Genomic DNA, 17,981 nt, shown 5'->3' with positions numbered 1-17,981 from the left:
TAGTGTTGTGCAAAGACCTCTGAACTTTGAAGTCAGGAAGGCCTGATAACAGTTCCAGATTGAAGAACATTTTTCTGTGCCTTGTCCTGGCAAACACTTAATACACACGATGTTCAGGTGTTTAAAAAGGCTTTTTCTCACCTCTACCTAATATACCTCTCCTGCCCCAAATCCTCCCCTCAGTTACCTCCCTCATACTACCCTGGTTTATTTCCTTCATAGCATGGATCACTCTCTAACAGTAACTGTCTTATTTATTTTCTTATTTACTTCCCTGCATTAGAATCTTAGCCCCAAAAGGGCAGAGACCCTTCCTGTTTTATCTACTGTTATAATCTCAACAGCTTCTAGCAAATGGTAGATGCCAATAAGTAATTGTCAAATCAGCTAATATATAATTTAAGCCACTTCTGTTTCAGATCCAGAAATGTTTTGTTCCATCTCAAACTCTTAGGTTTCACTCAGTTCAGTTCAGTCACTCAGTCGTGTCCAACTCTTTGCGACCCCATGAATCGCAGCACGCCAGGCCTAACTGTCCATCACCAACTCCTGGAGTTCACTTAGATTCACGTTCATCGAGTCAGTGATGCCATCCAGCCATCTCATCCTCGGTCGTCCCCTTCTCCTCCTGCCCCCAATCCCTCCCAGCATCACAGTCTTTTCCAATGGGTCAATTCTTCGCATGAGGTAGCCAAAGTACTGGAATTTCAACTTTAGCATCAGTTCTTCCAAAGAAATCCCAGGGCTGATCTCCTTCAAAATGGACTAGTTGGATCTCCTTGCAGTCCAAGGGACTCTCAAGAGTTCTCCAACACCATAGTTCAAAAGCATCAATTCTTCAGTGCTCAGTTTTCTTCACAGTCCAACTCTCACATCAATACATGACTACTGGAAAAACCATAGCCTTGACTAGATGGACCTTTCTTGGCAAAGTAATATCTCTGCTTTTGAATATGCTATCTAGGTTGGTCATAACTTTTCTTCCAAGGAGTAAGCGTCTTTTAATTTCATGGCTGCAATCACCATCTGCAGTGATTCTGGAGCCCCAAAAATAAAGTCTGACACTGTTTCCAATGTTTCCCCATCTATTTCCCATGAAGTGATGGGACCGGATGCTATGATTTTCATTTTCTGAATGTTGAGCTTTAAGCCAACTTTTTCACTCTCCTCTTTCACTTTCATCAAGAGGCTTTTGAGTTCCTCTTCACTTTCTGCCATAAAGGTGGTGTCATCTGCATATCTGAGGTTATTGATATTTCTCTCAGCAATCTTGATTCCAGCTTGTGTTTCTTCCAATCCAGCATTTCTCATGATGTACTCTGCATAGAAGTTAAATAAGCAGGGTGACAATATACAGCCTTGACGTACTCCTTTCCCTATTTGGAACCAGTCTGTTGTTCCATGTCCACTTCTAACTATTGCTTCCTGAACTGCATACAGATTTCTCAAGAGGCAGGTCAGGTGGTCTGTTATTCCCATCTCTCTCAGAATTTTCCACAGTTTATTGTGATCCACATAGTCAAAGGCTTTGGCATAGTCAATCAAGCAGAAATAGATGTTTTTCTGGAACTCTCTTGCTTTTTCCATGATCCAGCAGATGTTGGCAATTTGATCTCTGGTTCCTTTGCCTTTTCTAAAACCAGCTCGAACATCAGGAAGTTCACAGTTCACGTATTGCTGAAGCCTGGCTTGGAGAATTTCGAGCATTACTTTACTAGCATGGGAGATGAGTGCAACTGTGCGGTAGTTTGAGCATTCTTTGGCACTAGTAAAGCTGATAAAGCAGCCACATGAGGTTACAAATACATGGTATAGTACTAGACTTATTTTAGGGCTTCCCTGATAACTCAGTTGCTGAAGAATCCACCTGTGATCCAGGAGACCCAGGTTTGATTCCTGGGTCAGGAAGATCTCCTGCAGAAAGGACAGGCTACCCACTCCAGTATTGGGCTTTTCTTGTGGTTCATCTGATAAAGAATATGCCTGCAATGTGGGAGACCTGGGTTTGATCCCTGAGTTGGGAATATTCCCTGCAGAAGGGAAAGAGTACCCACTCCAGTAGAGTCGGACACGACTGAGTGACTTTCACTTTCAGACTTATTTTAAATATCACATAGTACTAGACTTATTTTAAATAACACTACTTAGAAGTCTGAAATGTTATATCCAGAAATGTTCGCTCAGTTCCCAGAGTTCTCAAGATAGGATGGATGAAGAAGACATACTCTCTACCTAGGCGACTGTAACAATGTATAGTTTAATGGTGAGTGAGAAAAAGTGAAGCAGGCTTGTAGAATGTATATCCCAGAACTGTACACCTGAGAGATACTTTCAGAGCCAAGCATACTTGGCTCTGAATTAGGTGGATACCCTCATTTTCTGTTCAATAATAATAAAATTGTTGAGGCCTATTGTGAAATAAAAAGAAAAAGGAATTAAATTTCTTCCATATGGCACTGGACAAGAGGATGAAACTAAGACTGATATAAACACATTAAAATTTTTGCTCAGTTAGCTGCTCCAACAATTACAATGCTACCAGTGTCATGAGCTCGTCTAGTAAGAGCTGGACATAGGATGGAGTTACACTTTACAAAAATATTTTTGAGAAGATTTAGTTGTCAGTTTGTGAGTCAGATTGGATGACCTTTTAAATTGTTCCCGATAAGATCTGTTCTAATTTGTAATATCATCAAAGTGCATTCAAATCATATAGTTGTTTAAAAGCACCTTCTGTGTCAGTTTCTGGGAACAAAAAGATAAATAGGCCACAATCTGGTATTAGAACATAGTGCTTAACCTCCACCATGTGATCTCTGCTTGTTCACAGATATAGGTCAGGTTCATGACTCAGCTGCTTGGTTTAACCAGCTGTCTGCAGAATGATGGGTCACCATGACTATCATGCACAAATCAGTTTGTTTCTTTGTTGGTCTCTCCAATGATAGCTCCAAGGTACACAGTGGAACTGGCATGTGGCTTTGGAGCCACAGTTCTCCTGGTGGTGATTCTCATTGTTATTTACCATGTTTACTGGCTGGAGATGGTCTTATTTTACCGGGCTCATTTTGGAACAGATGAAACCATTTTAGGTGAGTAATGAGAATTTCATGTATATCTCCTGACTACAATCTTGAGAAAACATATTGGCTTGATAAAACCTGGATTAGTTGGAAGATATAATCAGACTAACTTTGGTTTCAGCCCTTACTATTGAAAATCTTTCTAATGCATATTAGTCTGCTTTCTTGGGTCAATATATGATTTAGTCTAGATTGGCACTATCTGAATGGAAATACAATATGAACCACGTATGTAATTTAATATTGTTCTAGTGGTCACATAAGGAAAAAGAAAATAAAAGTGAAAATAGTTTTAATAATTATGTTATCTAACATGTTCAAAAGGCTATCATTTTAGCTTGTAATTTAATATTATGTTAACAGAGATATTTTAGTCTTATTTTTGGTACTAAAAAATCTTCAAAGTTCAGCATGTATTGTGTTTTACACTTGCAGCATACCTCCATTCAGACCAGATACATTTCCAGTGCTTAATAGCCACTTGTGGCTTGTGGTTATTGTACTAGACAGTGTATGTCCACACTTTGTACTCACAGGTTATCTGTGTACCAGAAGAATCACATGGAAGCTTACTAAGAGGAGCATCTACAGGCTAGCCCCTATTATGAATCAGCATCTACATTTCAACAGTATCCCAAAATGATTCGTTTACACATTATAGTTTAAGAAACACTGTTTTGGTGCCTCTATGCCAGGTGACAAGAATGAAACATTTAATTACCAATTCTAATACCCATCCCATAAAGAATCTCATTGAGTGGGTTGTAGAAGAGACAGGCACCTGTATTTTTAACAAGAGATGATTTTTATAATTAGGCAACTGGGAGAAAAATTGGTTCATCAAATCTAAGCATATTTTAATTGTAGGTATTTTCAGGTATACATGATTTAAACATTTCTCAAGGTTTTGCTCAATTTATTATTCTTATATATTAGTGAGTGACATACGAGGGCAGGAATTAGAAATGTTCTGCATGGTATTTTTGCCAATATCTCTGACTGAGTAACTGTTTGCTTCCTGATTCCATCAGTTCATAGTCAAATGAGCCGAACCTCACTCATTCTCCACTACAAACTCTGAACTCACTGAGATGAGAGTAGAAGACACATCAGATAAACTTTGCAATTACACCTGAAAATAGTCATTTTGCCTGGAGCCCTGTCACAGGTGGGGAATCACACTGAAATCTGTCAGCTAATTCACATGTGTAAAAAATGAAAATGTCTAATATCCAAAAGTTTCATTTAAGAAAAAATACAGCACTATTGAGAAACTTTCCTAATTTATATTGGATCTGTGTTTTGTGTCTTTTATTAAATTTTTGCTAGATGGAAAGGAATATGATATTTATGTATCCTATGCAAGGAATGCTGAAGAAGAAGAATTTGTATTACTGACCCTCCGTGGAGTCTTGGAGAATGAATTTGGATACAAGCTGTGCATCTTTGACCGAGACAGTCTGCCTGGGGGAAGTAGGTATTTCAGATGAGTACAGGTGATGCTACACTGAAAGGCAGAGTAGATCTCTAGCTTCGGGTCACACGTAAGAGTCATGGCACAGTTCTGTGTTGACATCTTTGGACATTTAAATGCCCAATTCGTTTTGTAACAGATAGAGACTCTCTAGGAATAAATCTGGTCTTCCCAGATGTCTCAGTGGTAAAGAATCGGCCTGCCAACGCAAGAAACACAGGAGATGTGGGTCCTATCCCTGGCTCAGAAAGATGCCATAAGGAAGGAAATGCCAATCCACTCCAGTATTCTTACCTGAGAAGTCCCATGGACAAAAAGTTTTGGCAGGGTACAGTCCATGGGTCACAAAGAGTCAGACATGACTTAGCAACTAAACAACAACAACAGGAATAATTCTGCATTGTAAGATGTAGATTATTCAAGTGCAGTTTTAGGTTTTAAAATATTTCCCCAGTAAGTTTTAAAAACAATGTCAGGAAAGTGTAGATGCAGAGTGCATTGGAGCTCTGCTAAGAGCCACAGCTTTAAACATTTTGTTTACTCACATTTAGATTTTTAGAAGGTTTAACTAATTTGCACTAATTTGCCTAGAATTTTTTCATAAAGAGTGAGTTTAAAACATTTGTATACAGATAAGATTTACTCGATTTTGCAAAAAGTGAGGCACAGAAGAGAGTGCATGGAATCCTCCATTATATTACTTACTGATAGTGATCAGAATATTTTCCTTCCTTTTTTTTCATTCTTGTTTTCTTGAAAACCAGTGCTGCTCAAATCCCCTCTTTCCTTGTGTCTGTTTCTTCCTTCATATCAAATTACACATTTGAAATGAGTTTAACATTTTACAAAGGCCAGTATATCCTAATAGGTATAAAAAGATTGAAATGCTGAATGATTTAAAATAAAATATACCTCTAATTTTCAGATCCAGACAGTAACACATAAAGTGATGCTACATTTGAGTCTCTTTTATAAATGCATAACAGCACTCATAAACCCACTGTTAAACTCTGTACTGTTAAAATGAATGAATATATCTAATCTTTACAACAAACTAATTTATTTTCTTCCCCTAAATCCTGTTTACATTAATCACTTAGCATATTTTTTAGTTATATTGATAATTTGAGAGAGAGAACGGACATTAATATTTATTCTTATTTTGAATTAGCTGGATCACTTTATGTCCAAAATCATCATCCAAAAGTCCATCATGCTTCTTTTCTGTAGGAGATATCTCTTTCAGCATAATTTTGTCAGAAAATGATGACTTGACTATATAGATAAAGGACAAATCCCACTCATTTTGAAGCTTAAAATCTTAAATAATTAATTCATCTAGTTATTCATTCATAAGTCTTTCAACTGATATTTACTACTATCTGAACAGTTACATGAAGATATACAGTATAACAATGTAAGACTCCGGCAGGGATTGATAGTTTTTGTAGAATTCAAGTTCTATGTAATTACTCTTGCACTTTGCTTTTGATAACTGATCTTTGTGATCTTTTGCATTCTCCCTGCTGCTTTTACTCAGTCCTCTTTGCCTCTAGGTCTCTTTCTCTGCTTACACACAGTCAATCAGCAACAGTGCTTCCTGGATTCTCCTCTAGGCTGCACATGCTATTTTAATTTCAACTCGCTCGCCATTGCCTCTGTACCTGTGAAGATTAAAGGGCAAAATGACTGCTAAGGGGAGTTGGGAGTATGGTAAACCTTGAGATGGTTTTCCACAACACTGGTGCATTCCCTGGAGTTGCCTTCTATCTGAACCCCAGGAAAAGGATTATTCAGTCCTTGATAAGCAACCTCGAGGAGATGGATTATTCCCAAGAATTTAGTGACAGGAACTAATCAGAACCCTTGACAACAGAATAAAATTATACAGCATTTCCATTTTCCCCTGCTGCTGCTTCTTTTTCGACCTGAAGAAACCATTTGCTTGCCAGTGAAGGCACACGCATCAGCTAGCAGCTGCTGAAACACATGGCTTCTTAGTAATGACAGGAGTTTAAGGAGAAAGATTCAGGGACTAATTTAGGCTCCAGAGCAGAGCAGAATAGAAAGCTGAGCTGAGAATGTGATTCCAGTCAAAATACCATTCAATTGGCTAGATTTTCTTAAGTTCCTATTCCAATGATATAGAATAGTCTGTGTCTGGGAGGTGCCTGACAGTAGAGAGGGACTCCCAAAAAATGAAGTGTTTTACTCTTGCTGTTCTGTGTTAGTGAAAAGTGAATTTCTATGATTTAGCACTATAATGTATATTTTTTACTACTCATTGGCAGTAGAGAGTTAATACATGGGTATCTTTCGGGAGAAAGGGATCAAGACATGATTTTGCTGGGCCAAAATATACCACACAGTTTGAAGAAATTGATTTCAGTACTACCCACACATTCTTCATGTCCCAAATGATGCTTCTGAAGACCAAGGTCATAGGAATACATTTTGACTTTATGCCTATTTGGAATTCCTTCAAGGTTGGAATGTGTGGATTCAGTCTCTATTCTCCCTGAAGAGAGTGACATTTTCTGAACATTTTCTGAATCCTTGGGTGTTGTTGAACAAAGTTTCACCCCAATTCTCAAACTATTTTGCTAATTTCTTTTCACTTGGTCCTCAAGCCCCACACTGTGAGGGAGTTCTTGGCCATCACTAATCCCCATGGTGTTTTCTTTCCCAGTTGTCACAGATGAGACCTTGAGCTTCATTCAGAAAAGCAGACGCCTCCTGGTTGTCCTAAGCCCCAACTACGTGCTCCAGGGAACCCAAGCCCTCCTGGAGCTCAAGGCTGGCCTAGAAAACATGGCCTCTCGAGGCAGCATCAACGTCATTTTAGTACAGTACAAAGCTGTGAAGGAAACGAAGGTGAAAGAGTTGAAGAGGGCTAAGACGGTGCTCACGGTCATTAAATGGAAAGGGGAGAAATCCAAGTATCCACAGGGCAGGTTCTGGAAGCAGCTGCAGGTGGCCATGCCAGTGAAGAAAAGCCCCAGGTGGTCTAGAAGTGGCGAGCAGGGTCTCACTTATTCATCCTTGAAAAATGTATGAAAGAGCCAGTGAATGATGGATGAAAAGATCCAGCAATACTCCAAGAAGGAAAGATTCCCCTGCTTTATTCCCAGTGTGTTGTTCATGAACAGAAACAGATTCTATGGAAGCCTCCCCATAGAGATAAATTCAGGGTTACTGTAGAACTGTTCTGCTTCCTCCGGAAATACCAAGGCTTAGAATGATCATGCCACCACTTGTCACCAGTGCCTGAGGTCACTCCATTTTTTGCAAGAATTGGTGATGCAAAATTCCGCTTCTGCATCCTCCATTCCTGTTTCTACTCATATCTCTCTCTCTCTCTTTTTTTTTTTTTTTTGGAATAATCTTAATATTATGGGGAAGCCTTTGTTATTGATTTAAAGAGCCCTTATAGATGAGTCAGGACTTCCCTGGTGGCTCAGACGGTAAAGCGTCTGTCTACAATGCGGGAGACCTGGGTTCGATCCCTGGGTCGGGAAGATCCCCTGGAGAAGGAAATGGCAATCCACTCCAGTACTATTGCCTTGAAAATCCCATGGACAGAGGAGCCAGGTAGGCTACAGTCCATGGGGTCGCAAAGAGTCGGACACAACTAAGCAACTTCACTATCACTATAGATGAGTCATCTGTTAGCAAGGTCATTAAGAGTTTCAAGTATAGTTTTCTTTTCTTTTTATTCATCCCTTAAAAGATAATCAGGGCCTAAATTTATCTTTGCTAAGGAAAATAAACTGTTTTGCTCATCCTACTATGCTAGACACCCTCACAGCAAGACCAACACCATTTATGATGTTATAAAGCAGGGTGAGTGTAAACGTTCCTTACGATTGGCTTAAAGGGCTTTCCCACATTGTCTACTGTCATCTCCCCCCCTCCCACCCCCTGCACTCTATCTCAGGTAGTTGGTATCATATTTGTCACCTTGAAAACTATGTAATAGTATTTTATTACAGTAAACTCCCAATTATCTGTAGGTTGACCCATATCTGTCACTCCATCTCCCTTCCTCCTGCATTCTGGGTCAGTCATTCAGAGCATGCAGGCGGCTCCACACTTGATTCATTGGAGAGGAAGCTTCTCTTACTGGTGCTAATATTGCGTAAAAGAAGAGCAAAAAGCTTTCAAGGGCATTTTCTGTCTTATAAGAAAAGCAAAGAACAGGATGTTTGTCAATTTGTCTTTTAATCTTAGCTTTGCTAATGTGAATATTATGAAAATAATTTCTCTTTTCTTGTTTCTGTCTCCCCATTGTAAAGTGTTAAAGTTAGACTTAGGGACCTTGAGAGTGCTTTTAGCATTAATACTCTAAAAGTATTAACTGGACCCTGAGTAGTTTTCATATTTTATTCACTGAAAAGTTAATAACACTCACTTCAAACAAGTTAGACGGAAAAGTCACTGTCAACTAAACATGTTTCAGTTTGTATAAGTAAAACTTTACTGTTCTTAAGACTTGGAAAAGTGAAAACTAAGTCCAGGGTTTACAGAGTGGTGAATATCTATGTTACATATAGATTTTTTAAAAATATATATGTATATACACACAAAATTATATATATATATAGCATATATACACATGAATTACAGATACACATACATACATACATGAATTGTATATATATACACACACACTACACACACATATATGTGTATATATATCCACATATGACTTTAAATAGCCATTGGCACAATATTACAAATTACTGGAACTCTTATCCAGTTTTTAAATTATGTTTTTTACTGTAATATTTTATGTCATTGTTTTCTGCACATTAATAATATTTGTGAATTTATAGCTCCCAGAGTAGTTGTTAACTCCTTCCCTCCCTAAATTAGTAACAATAACTTCCTACTGCCACAGCTGATCTGCGTGCAGTGGCTTCTGTTTTGCACAGAATTTCCATGGTCACTGCTAAGCAGTAGCCAGCCCTCTGGCATTAATTGACCATCTACTGTATTCTGAGCACACATACTTAGAAATTATGTTAATCTTAGTGCTCAACTCTTGGAGAGATAAGTCTCTATTTGGACTTTTAAGTAATAAAGGAAAAGAAAATAAAAATACTTATAAATGAGCCTGGGTATCCTATGAAAAATAATAATTCATAATTTAAGGAAATCCTTATCTTAGTAGTATGAATGTTGATAAACTATTCTAAAATTATCTCCTATATTTGTGTCCTTCTGATTACTAAAGTCTATTTAATAAATCATTTTTCTATGGAGGAGTTATTATTTTAAATAAAACAAAAGCTTCATGAATCATTGACTATAAAACTATGGTATGGGGGTCATCTTGGATCTAATGTTTTTAGCTTTGTTAATGCTTTTCATTACTACAAAGCACGATTACTCCTTCTATTAACCCTTTCATCACAAGACCAGGGGAGAACTGACCCCAGATAAGATTTGAATTTCAATTCAAGAATGAGCTTTAGGTAGATGAGGGACAGCCCCATTATCAAGGGGCCATTCTCTTGCCAATGCAGCATCTTTTTGCACTTTTGGATTTCATATTTATGCTAAATGATGTTTGGTACCCCTAGAAACTTCTAGATAAATTTTGTTCTATTTATATTACTGTATTTGCTACTGAACGTTTTCAAATGCTAAAAATCTAAAGCAACTCAAATTGAAATGATACCTCATCCTAAGATAATTTTGTTTCAAGAGTTCTTTTTTTGTTTGTTTGTTTTATGATCCAGAAGATGCCAAGTACAGATTATTCGAGAGAGAAGGAGAAACATACATTGGACAGCAAGGAGAAATCTCTCTCTAATATTAAAAACAAAAGTATCCAATGTTAAAAAGAAAAATCTCAAAGGTTTTAGGTATATGGTATAAAGACCTTCTGCACCCAATTAAACAAACAAAAAAGACATGATATATAGAGTGTCCAATTACACAACCATATAAAATAATTTAATTTTTTCTGCATTGTAATTTAGATGATTCCCTAATATTCTAATAAACAAGTACTCCATTTTATTGGAAAACAAAAGTTTCACTCCACGTGTTAATTATCTGTTTTCTTTCCATAGGTTTTTCATATTTTAAGACTATCTTTTTTATTTTATCCATAAATGTTTGTATTTTCCATTTTCCATTTGATTTGTAAATTTGTTTCTTTTAAAAATAAACCATTTATTTTCACCTTTGAATTTTATTTTGTGCATGTGTTTTATGTATTTTTCATGTTTGGGCTTAAGAAGTGAGAATAAAAAGAATGATACACTTAGCAAAAGAAATGTTTTAAGGGACATTAGTTTTCTCTTTCTGAGAAAAATCTGAAAAAAACTGGGAACTTCAACTGAACATTTTCTTTACCTCTGAGTAAAAGAGTTACTTAAGTAAAATGGATTGATCTAATATACCAGACATCTGTATGTGTGTGTGTGTGTGCATGTGCACATGTGAATGAGTGTGGAGAGAAAGAATCAAAAGAGAGAATGAGATGGAGAAAAAGATGAGGAATAGAGACAAAGAGAGAATAAAGAAAGGCAGAGAGAGAGGAGAGAGTTTTAATATAGAGATACAAACCTATTTCTTTTTGTTCAGCTTGAAACTTGGACAGTTAACAGCAATAGCTTACCTTTTATAAGTTTTCAACTTGAAAGCAGTTGCCTTAAAAAAGATCAACTAACAGTGCCTTGCCTTTAGTTAGCAGGTGATCATTTGAATCAGATATGCATTTCTATTTCAAACAAATCAGTGATAAATATTTGAAAAGACATTTTCTTTTGAGTTAATATTAAGTCTGTAGTAAAAGGGAGCTTTCTTGCTTTTTAAAATAAATATTATTTATTTCAAGAATATTTATTGGGCCTCTATAATTTAACTGGTTTGCCTAGTAAAAATTTTCCTCCAAAACATTTCCTTGTTTCAAACCAGTCTCCAAAGAGTAGACTTAGGATCAATGCATGGAAGTTACAAAAAAAGCAATCTTTACTCATTTAAGAAACAACTTTAAAGCAGAGTTGGAACATAATGTATATCACTGTCTTTGGAGATATAAGCACCCAGGTGATGCAGTGGTAAGGAATCCTCCTGCCAATGCAAGAGATGCAGGTTCAATCCCTGGGTCAGGAAGATTGCCTAGAGAAGGAAATGACAACCTACTCTAGCCTATTTTTGCTTGGAAAATTTCATGGACAAAGGAGGCTGGCAGACTATGCTCCATTGTGTTGTAAAGAGTTGGACACAACTGAGTGAACAACTGAGGTTATTAGATCTTTGAAACAAGTAAACATGAAGTATAACAGGAGACGCATTCAGCAACTTATCTATTTCTCTGTTTCTACTCAAGGGATGTGAAGTATTCTTAGCAATGGGTTAACTAAGTATTTCACTTTTATTTTAAACCCTAATAGACAGAATTTTAAAACTTTGAATCCACAGTTTAAGTCAGTCTTCTAAAGTTCCCATTCAATTCAGTTCAGTTCAGTTCAGTTCAGTCGCTCAGTCGAGTCCAACTCTTTGCGACCCCATGAATCGCAGCACACCAGGCCTCCCTGTCCATCACCAACTCCCAGAGTTCACTCAGACTCGCATCCATCGAGTCCGTGATGCCATCCAGCCATTTCATCCTCTGTGGTCCCTTTCTCTACCTGCCCCCAATCCCTCCCAGCATCAGGGTCTTTTCCAATGAGTCAACTCTTCGCATGAGGTGGCCAAAGTACTGGAGTTTCAGCTTTAGCATCATTCCTTCCAAAGAAAGCCCAGGGCTGATCTCCTTCAGAATGGACTGGTTGGATCTCCTTGCAGTCCAAGGGACTCTCAAGAGTCTTCTCCAACACCACAGTTCAAAAGCATCAATTCTTCGGCGCTCAGCCTTCTTCACAGTCCAACTCTCACATCCATACATGACCACAGGAAAAACCATAGCCTGGACTAGACGGACCTTAGTCGGCAAAGTAATGTCTCTGCTTTTGAATATGCTCTGTAGTTTGGTCATAACTTTTCTTCCAAGGAGTAAGCATCTTTTAATTTCATGGTTGCAGTCACCATCTGCAGTGATCTTGGAGCCCCCCAAAATAAAGTCTGACACTGTTTCCACTGTTTCCCCATCTATTTCCCATGAAGTGATGGGACCGGATGCCATGATCTTCGTTTTGTGAATGTTGAGCTTTAAGCCAACTTTTTCACTCTCCACTTTCACTTTCATCAAGAGGCTTTTGAGTTCCTCTTCACTTTCTGCCATAAGGATGGTGTCATCTGCATATCTGAGGTTATTGGGATTGATTTGGAATCAATATTAGTCTATCCATTATTTTAATATTGTGCTCAGTAAACATTGAATAATAATAATTTAATCAAGGTGATTAATTCAAAAGCATACCATGCAGTAGACATTGACCTAATGGTATTGATAAATTGTCCAGCAACCCTACAAATTTGCTCTCATTATATGTATTTTATAGATGGATGAATTCAAACTTTAAAGATACTAAAATAAATGATTATACTATTAAGATAAACGGAGAAACCAGTATTTGAATTCAGATTAGTCTTTCAAATTAGATGCCCCTATTTTTTAAAATCTGTACTTCAAGTTTTAAGAGAAAGAGAGAGAGGTTTAATACACTCTCACATACCAGTAATCTAGCTAAAGAAAAAAATTACAGTCCTAGTTTTCTTTTAGTTTTCTTTCTACTCCCAAGTTAATACCTAGGATACTGTAACTTTTATAGGCAGGATTATTCTAGAGTGGTGAAGAGTTATAGATCAGAAACTGTCACTCCAAACCCAATTTATGACCACACACAAAATAACTGGTCTTATCAATCTATAGCCACACCTCAGGTTTTCTTCTTCTTCTTTTTTTTTTTTTTTTTTGGACCCAAACAGAATAAACAACCTAATTTAAGATGCCCTCTCCAAATAATAGTCATCATTTAAAAAATATAATAATTAACATCCTCAAATATGAAATTTAACAGTATGGAAGATATTAAAATAGGCCATAAAGGAAGCAGTTTCTCAAAGTATTATATGAAGATGCCAAGGTATAAATCAACTCTTATCTGAAAACCATGTTCTAATCTATTCCTCAATGTCTGGAATTCCACCATTCATATTTATGTATTTTATTTTTTTGCATTACCCTCTCTAAAAGGCAAATCCTCCACTTTCAAGTGGGTTACCAAAATTAAAAACAAACAAAAAGCCATAAGCTTTAAAGACAATTTTTTTAGAGGGTCTAAGACAATGTTTTATTTTCAACAATGGTACCCCCTTTGGACAGAACAAACATTTTGCTAAAGTGACTATTTAGAAATGAACCACACATACCCACAGTTACACACCTCCTCCCTACATGCAATTTGAGTGCACAAGTTCCTTTTGTTGAAAAATTATGCATGTTATCTTAAGGTTATATCATATTCATCATGATACAGGAGAAACAGTAGACTTCCTAAAGTCACATCCTTGGTTTTATGAAAGGTAGAAACATAAGATTCTGAATAAGATAGGAAAGAAACAGGAGTTACCAAGACACACAGAAACACACACACACACACACACACACACAGGCTTTGAAGATAAGTGATTGAAGCAAAAAGAAAAGATTAAAGCAAAAAGTCACTAAAATACTTTGTGCTTTTGATAAAGCCAGTCACAAGTTCTTAAACACTGAGCACATCTCTTTTTGTTTTCCTTCAAATTCATGTTAAACTTAGCAGTTGGAAAGGAATAATATGGTAGAGAGCAAAGCTCCTTCATTCCCTGTCAAATTCATAATCCAATTCACTGAAAGCTTTCAGCTTGTCTTCACAGACTGAGTTTCTCCCTCAGTGCTTCACTCCTGGCCTGAGAAGCATAGGTTCTCAATCTCATGGTCTGTTCACAGTATGTGTTTTCAGAGTTGTCAACAGCTGCAATTTACAAGTTTGGAATTTCCTTCAGAAAATCTGTTTAAGCTCCTAAATCTCACAATGAGTTTAGCACGGAGTTTATCTCAAGAAGCTTCTGTTAGGTTTTGCCCAAATTCACCGCAGTAACTATTAGAATTGCATGCTTGGTGAGAAGTCTAATTGGATGGTTTTTACCAGTTATTGTTGTCATTGTTTTTGCCTCTTTAATTGTTATGCAAACCAATTCTTGGCATACAGAGAAAAAGAAAAGGAATTTTGGTTGCCATCACAGTCAATACTATGAACTGTCTGATATATCCAAAAATTTTAAGTATCAAGAGCTGTAACAGTGTGGATCTTAGGAGCGAGTAATGCCCTGTAGATCTGTGCTGATAAGACTGTGTCTGGAGCATTATGTTCAGTCCTGTTCATGATAATACTCTTAGGTGACATATATATATATATATATAAAGTAAATGTTATTAAGAAAAAAATCCATAAAAGTAGGGAAGAGACTTGATACCAATTCATATGGAGAATAAGATTTAAAATTCATGAAGTTATTTAATCTAGAGATGAGGAAAAAAATACAATGAGATCAAAATAATTATGAAATACTTAAAGTATTTTAAACTGTCAGATCTAAGACCACTAAAGTACAAGGAAACAACTTTTCAAAACAAGAAATTATTTACAAGTAGAACTGAAATTAGCTGCTTTTACAGGTGGTTACTTCCTCATCCTTGAAGGTAGCAGACATTGCAACAATAAGAATAGTGTAGATGAGATTCCTTACCTGGGTAGATTATTTAACCCTTCGATCTTGTATTTTCAAGTGTTCGTTGCCTGTCCTCCCTAAGACTATCAACAATGAACTGAAACGTGAATGTGTTCACTAGGGATTGTCCTATCTTTCATTTTCCTATAGATACAGTGGAAGCAGTTTTTGACTTCATTCAAAGGAGCCGGAGGATGATTGTTGTGCTGAGCCCAGATTATGTGACAGAAAAGAGCATCAGCATGTTAGAGTTCAAACTGGGTGTCATGTGCCAGAACTCCATTGCCACCAAGCTCATTGTGGTTGAGTATCGTCCCCTTGAACAGCCACACCCAAGCATCCTACAGCTGAAGGAGTCTGTATCTTTTGTGAGCTGGAAGGGAGAAAAGTCAAAACATTCTGGCTCTAAATTCTGGAAGGCCTTGAGACTGGCTCTTCCACTGAGAAGTCTGAGTGCCAGCTCTGGCTGGAATGAGAGCTGCTCTTCCCAGTCTGACATCAGTCTGGACCACGTTCAAAGGAGGAAAAGCCGTTTGAAAGAGCCCCCAGAACTCCAGAGCTCAGGGAGAGCTGCAGGCCCTTCTCCGGGCCCAGACACGATGTCGAAGCACAGAGGGAAGCCCTCTGCAGGCTGCCGGTGCTGTGTCACCTACTGTGAAGGAGAGAGTCAGCTTAGGAGCAAGAGCCGGGCAGAGATCCACACCCAGCCCCAGTGGGAGACACACCTTTGTAAGCCTGTTCCCCAAGAGTCAGAAACTCAATGGATACAAAATGGCACCAGATTGGAACCCCCTGCCCCCCAGATTTCAGCCCTTGCTCTTCACCATTTCACGGATTTATCCAATAACAATGACTTTTATATCCTATAATTACTGTGTGGTGGGTGGTGGCTGCTATTTCTACCAGCCTGTTATGTGTCATGAACCTATGGGAATAATTGACATTTTTATCATCTAATGGACTATCAGGTTGTGTCCCCTTTATTGATTTTTAAAAACTATTTATTTCTAGGAGACAAAAGACCTGAAGGACCTGAATCCAGATTTATTGCCTCTAATGGCCTCAGAAGAGCACACTCTTCTTGGGCCCTAGAAGGTCAGTATGTGCAAGTTGCCTAAAGTCTGATCCTCTCTCTTACCCCATGGTTTTAAACAGAGCAAAGAATTTCAGTGTTTCCTTTGAGTTTGTTGACCAACCTCATACTATAAGTCAGTCAGGTGTACTTGGGCTATGACACTTAACAGGGTATGTGCATCTCAAGGGAGCATCATGGAAAGAAGTCCGTTTCAGTTTTGGTGGAAGCTGTAGGAACAGGCTCAATGGGAAACCTACAGAACATTTTCCCAGGAAGAACCAAGTACTCCCACACAGGGATGCGTAGAGTTCTGTCTCACTGTAAACTAGTATTCTCTAAACTGCCTAAAGTTGTTAGCATCAATAAAGTTATATTTTTATGTGATTTCATTTGTACTAACAAATTTTTACCTCTCTTTCCCTTCTACTTTTTCATGACTTTTAAATTCATATCTGCAGACTATTCTTTTAAGGAAATTGAGATTTGGTTTGGGTACTAGGAAAGCTGAGCTGTATCTTTAGTTTCTTTCTAGGAATGATATAGGAAAGGGCCAAAAGAGAATGAGAAAATGTCTCAAAGGAAATGAAGAGCTATACAAAAATATCATTATAATTTTAGAAATGATAGCTGAAAAATCCAGTATGGTTAGGGGTTAGGGTAGAGTTTGGTCCATCACTCCCTTCTTCTCATTTGGAATTCTGGGAATAGTCATTCAAGGGCCTACAAGGATCAAAGAGTAAGAAAAAGGAGAAAAGACAGCCACATATAAGTATAATACAATGCTCTTCATCTAGTACTCATGTGTATATGGACATAGATAGAGATAAATATCTCTTTAAATATTTTAATACAATCATAAAAGGCACATAGCATTTGATTTCCAAGTCAGGGAGAAAATAGAGATAATTAAGCCTGGAGGTAAAGTATATATTTCTTTAAAAAGGAGCATCCTTCACTCTGTTTCATTTGATTCTTGTCAATGATTAAGCCCCAGTGTTGAAAAAGTGTCATTTTTCAAATGAATCTCAAAATCCAGATTTTTAAGTAATCTGTCAATTATGAAATGACTTTAAAAAAAAAAACCTAAACACATGAGCACATATTCACCCAAAGGGCCACTAATTTGTAATTTCAGAGCTAAAGTATTCACTCAAAAAGCATATGTCGAATGGGTATCCAAATAACCCTGGTGATATTGAGACTGAAGAACACAGACTGGCCCTAAGGAAGTAATGGAAAACATTTATTCCCTCCCCAAACTGAAGACATCCAGACACTCAGAATAGGGCTGAACTGACCCAACACTCCATTAAGGAGAAAAAGCTGGAAATAGCGTGTCTTCCATCTAGTCTGGTAAAGGGTCCCTGAATGGTGGTTTTACTGTAAGAAAATTAGAAGCACAATCTACTGCTCATGAACAGGAGCAAAGCAAAAGGAGGCAAAGGTGGTACCAGACATTAGCACTCACTTCAGCACATAAACTTGACTCCTCATGAGCTATGGCCTTTCTCAGTTATTAATAATGAATGAGGGCTGGAGAAAGAAACCAGTTTTCATCCCACTCCTCCCCTTGGAAAGAAATACAGAACTCTTTGTTGAAACAAGAAGCGATTAGATCCTTTTCATGCAGAAATAAGATGAGGGAATAGGGCCCTCCAGAGTAAATGGGATTCAACAA

At 37.5% G+C, this 17,981-nt stretch overlaps 1 protein-coding gene across 1 annotated transcript in view; it reads left to right on the top strand.

Annotated features, from left to right (window-relative positions):
- The window catches only part of IL1RAP (interleukin 1 receptor accessory protein), a 160,043-nt gene extending 143,946 nt beyond the window's left edge, over positions 1 to 16,097 (top strand). The window contains exons 10-12 of the mRNA XM_068971468.1: positions 2,949 to 3,092; positions 4,413 to 4,556; positions 15,379 to 16,097. Of these exons, the coding sequence (XP_068827569.1) occupies positions 2,949 to 3,092; positions 4,413 to 4,556; positions 15,379 to 16,097 (1,007 nt within the window). The remainder of the gene's footprint in view (positions 1 to 2,948; positions 3,093 to 4,412; positions 4,557 to 15,378) is intronic.
- The last annotated feature ends 1,884 nt before the right edge of the window (positions 16,098 to 17,981 follow it).

Source organism: Capricornis sumatraensis, chromosome 1 (assembly GCF_032405125.1).
Source record: "Capricornis sumatraensis isolate serow.1 chromosome 1, serow.2, whole genome shotgun sequence".
Taxonomy (NCBI): Eukaryota; Metazoa; Chordata; class Mammalia; order Artiodactyla; family Bovidae; genus Capricornis; species Capricornis sumatraensis.
The sequence above is the reverse complement of the archived record's forward strand: the minus strand, read 5'-3'. Positions and strand labels throughout refer to the sequence as shown.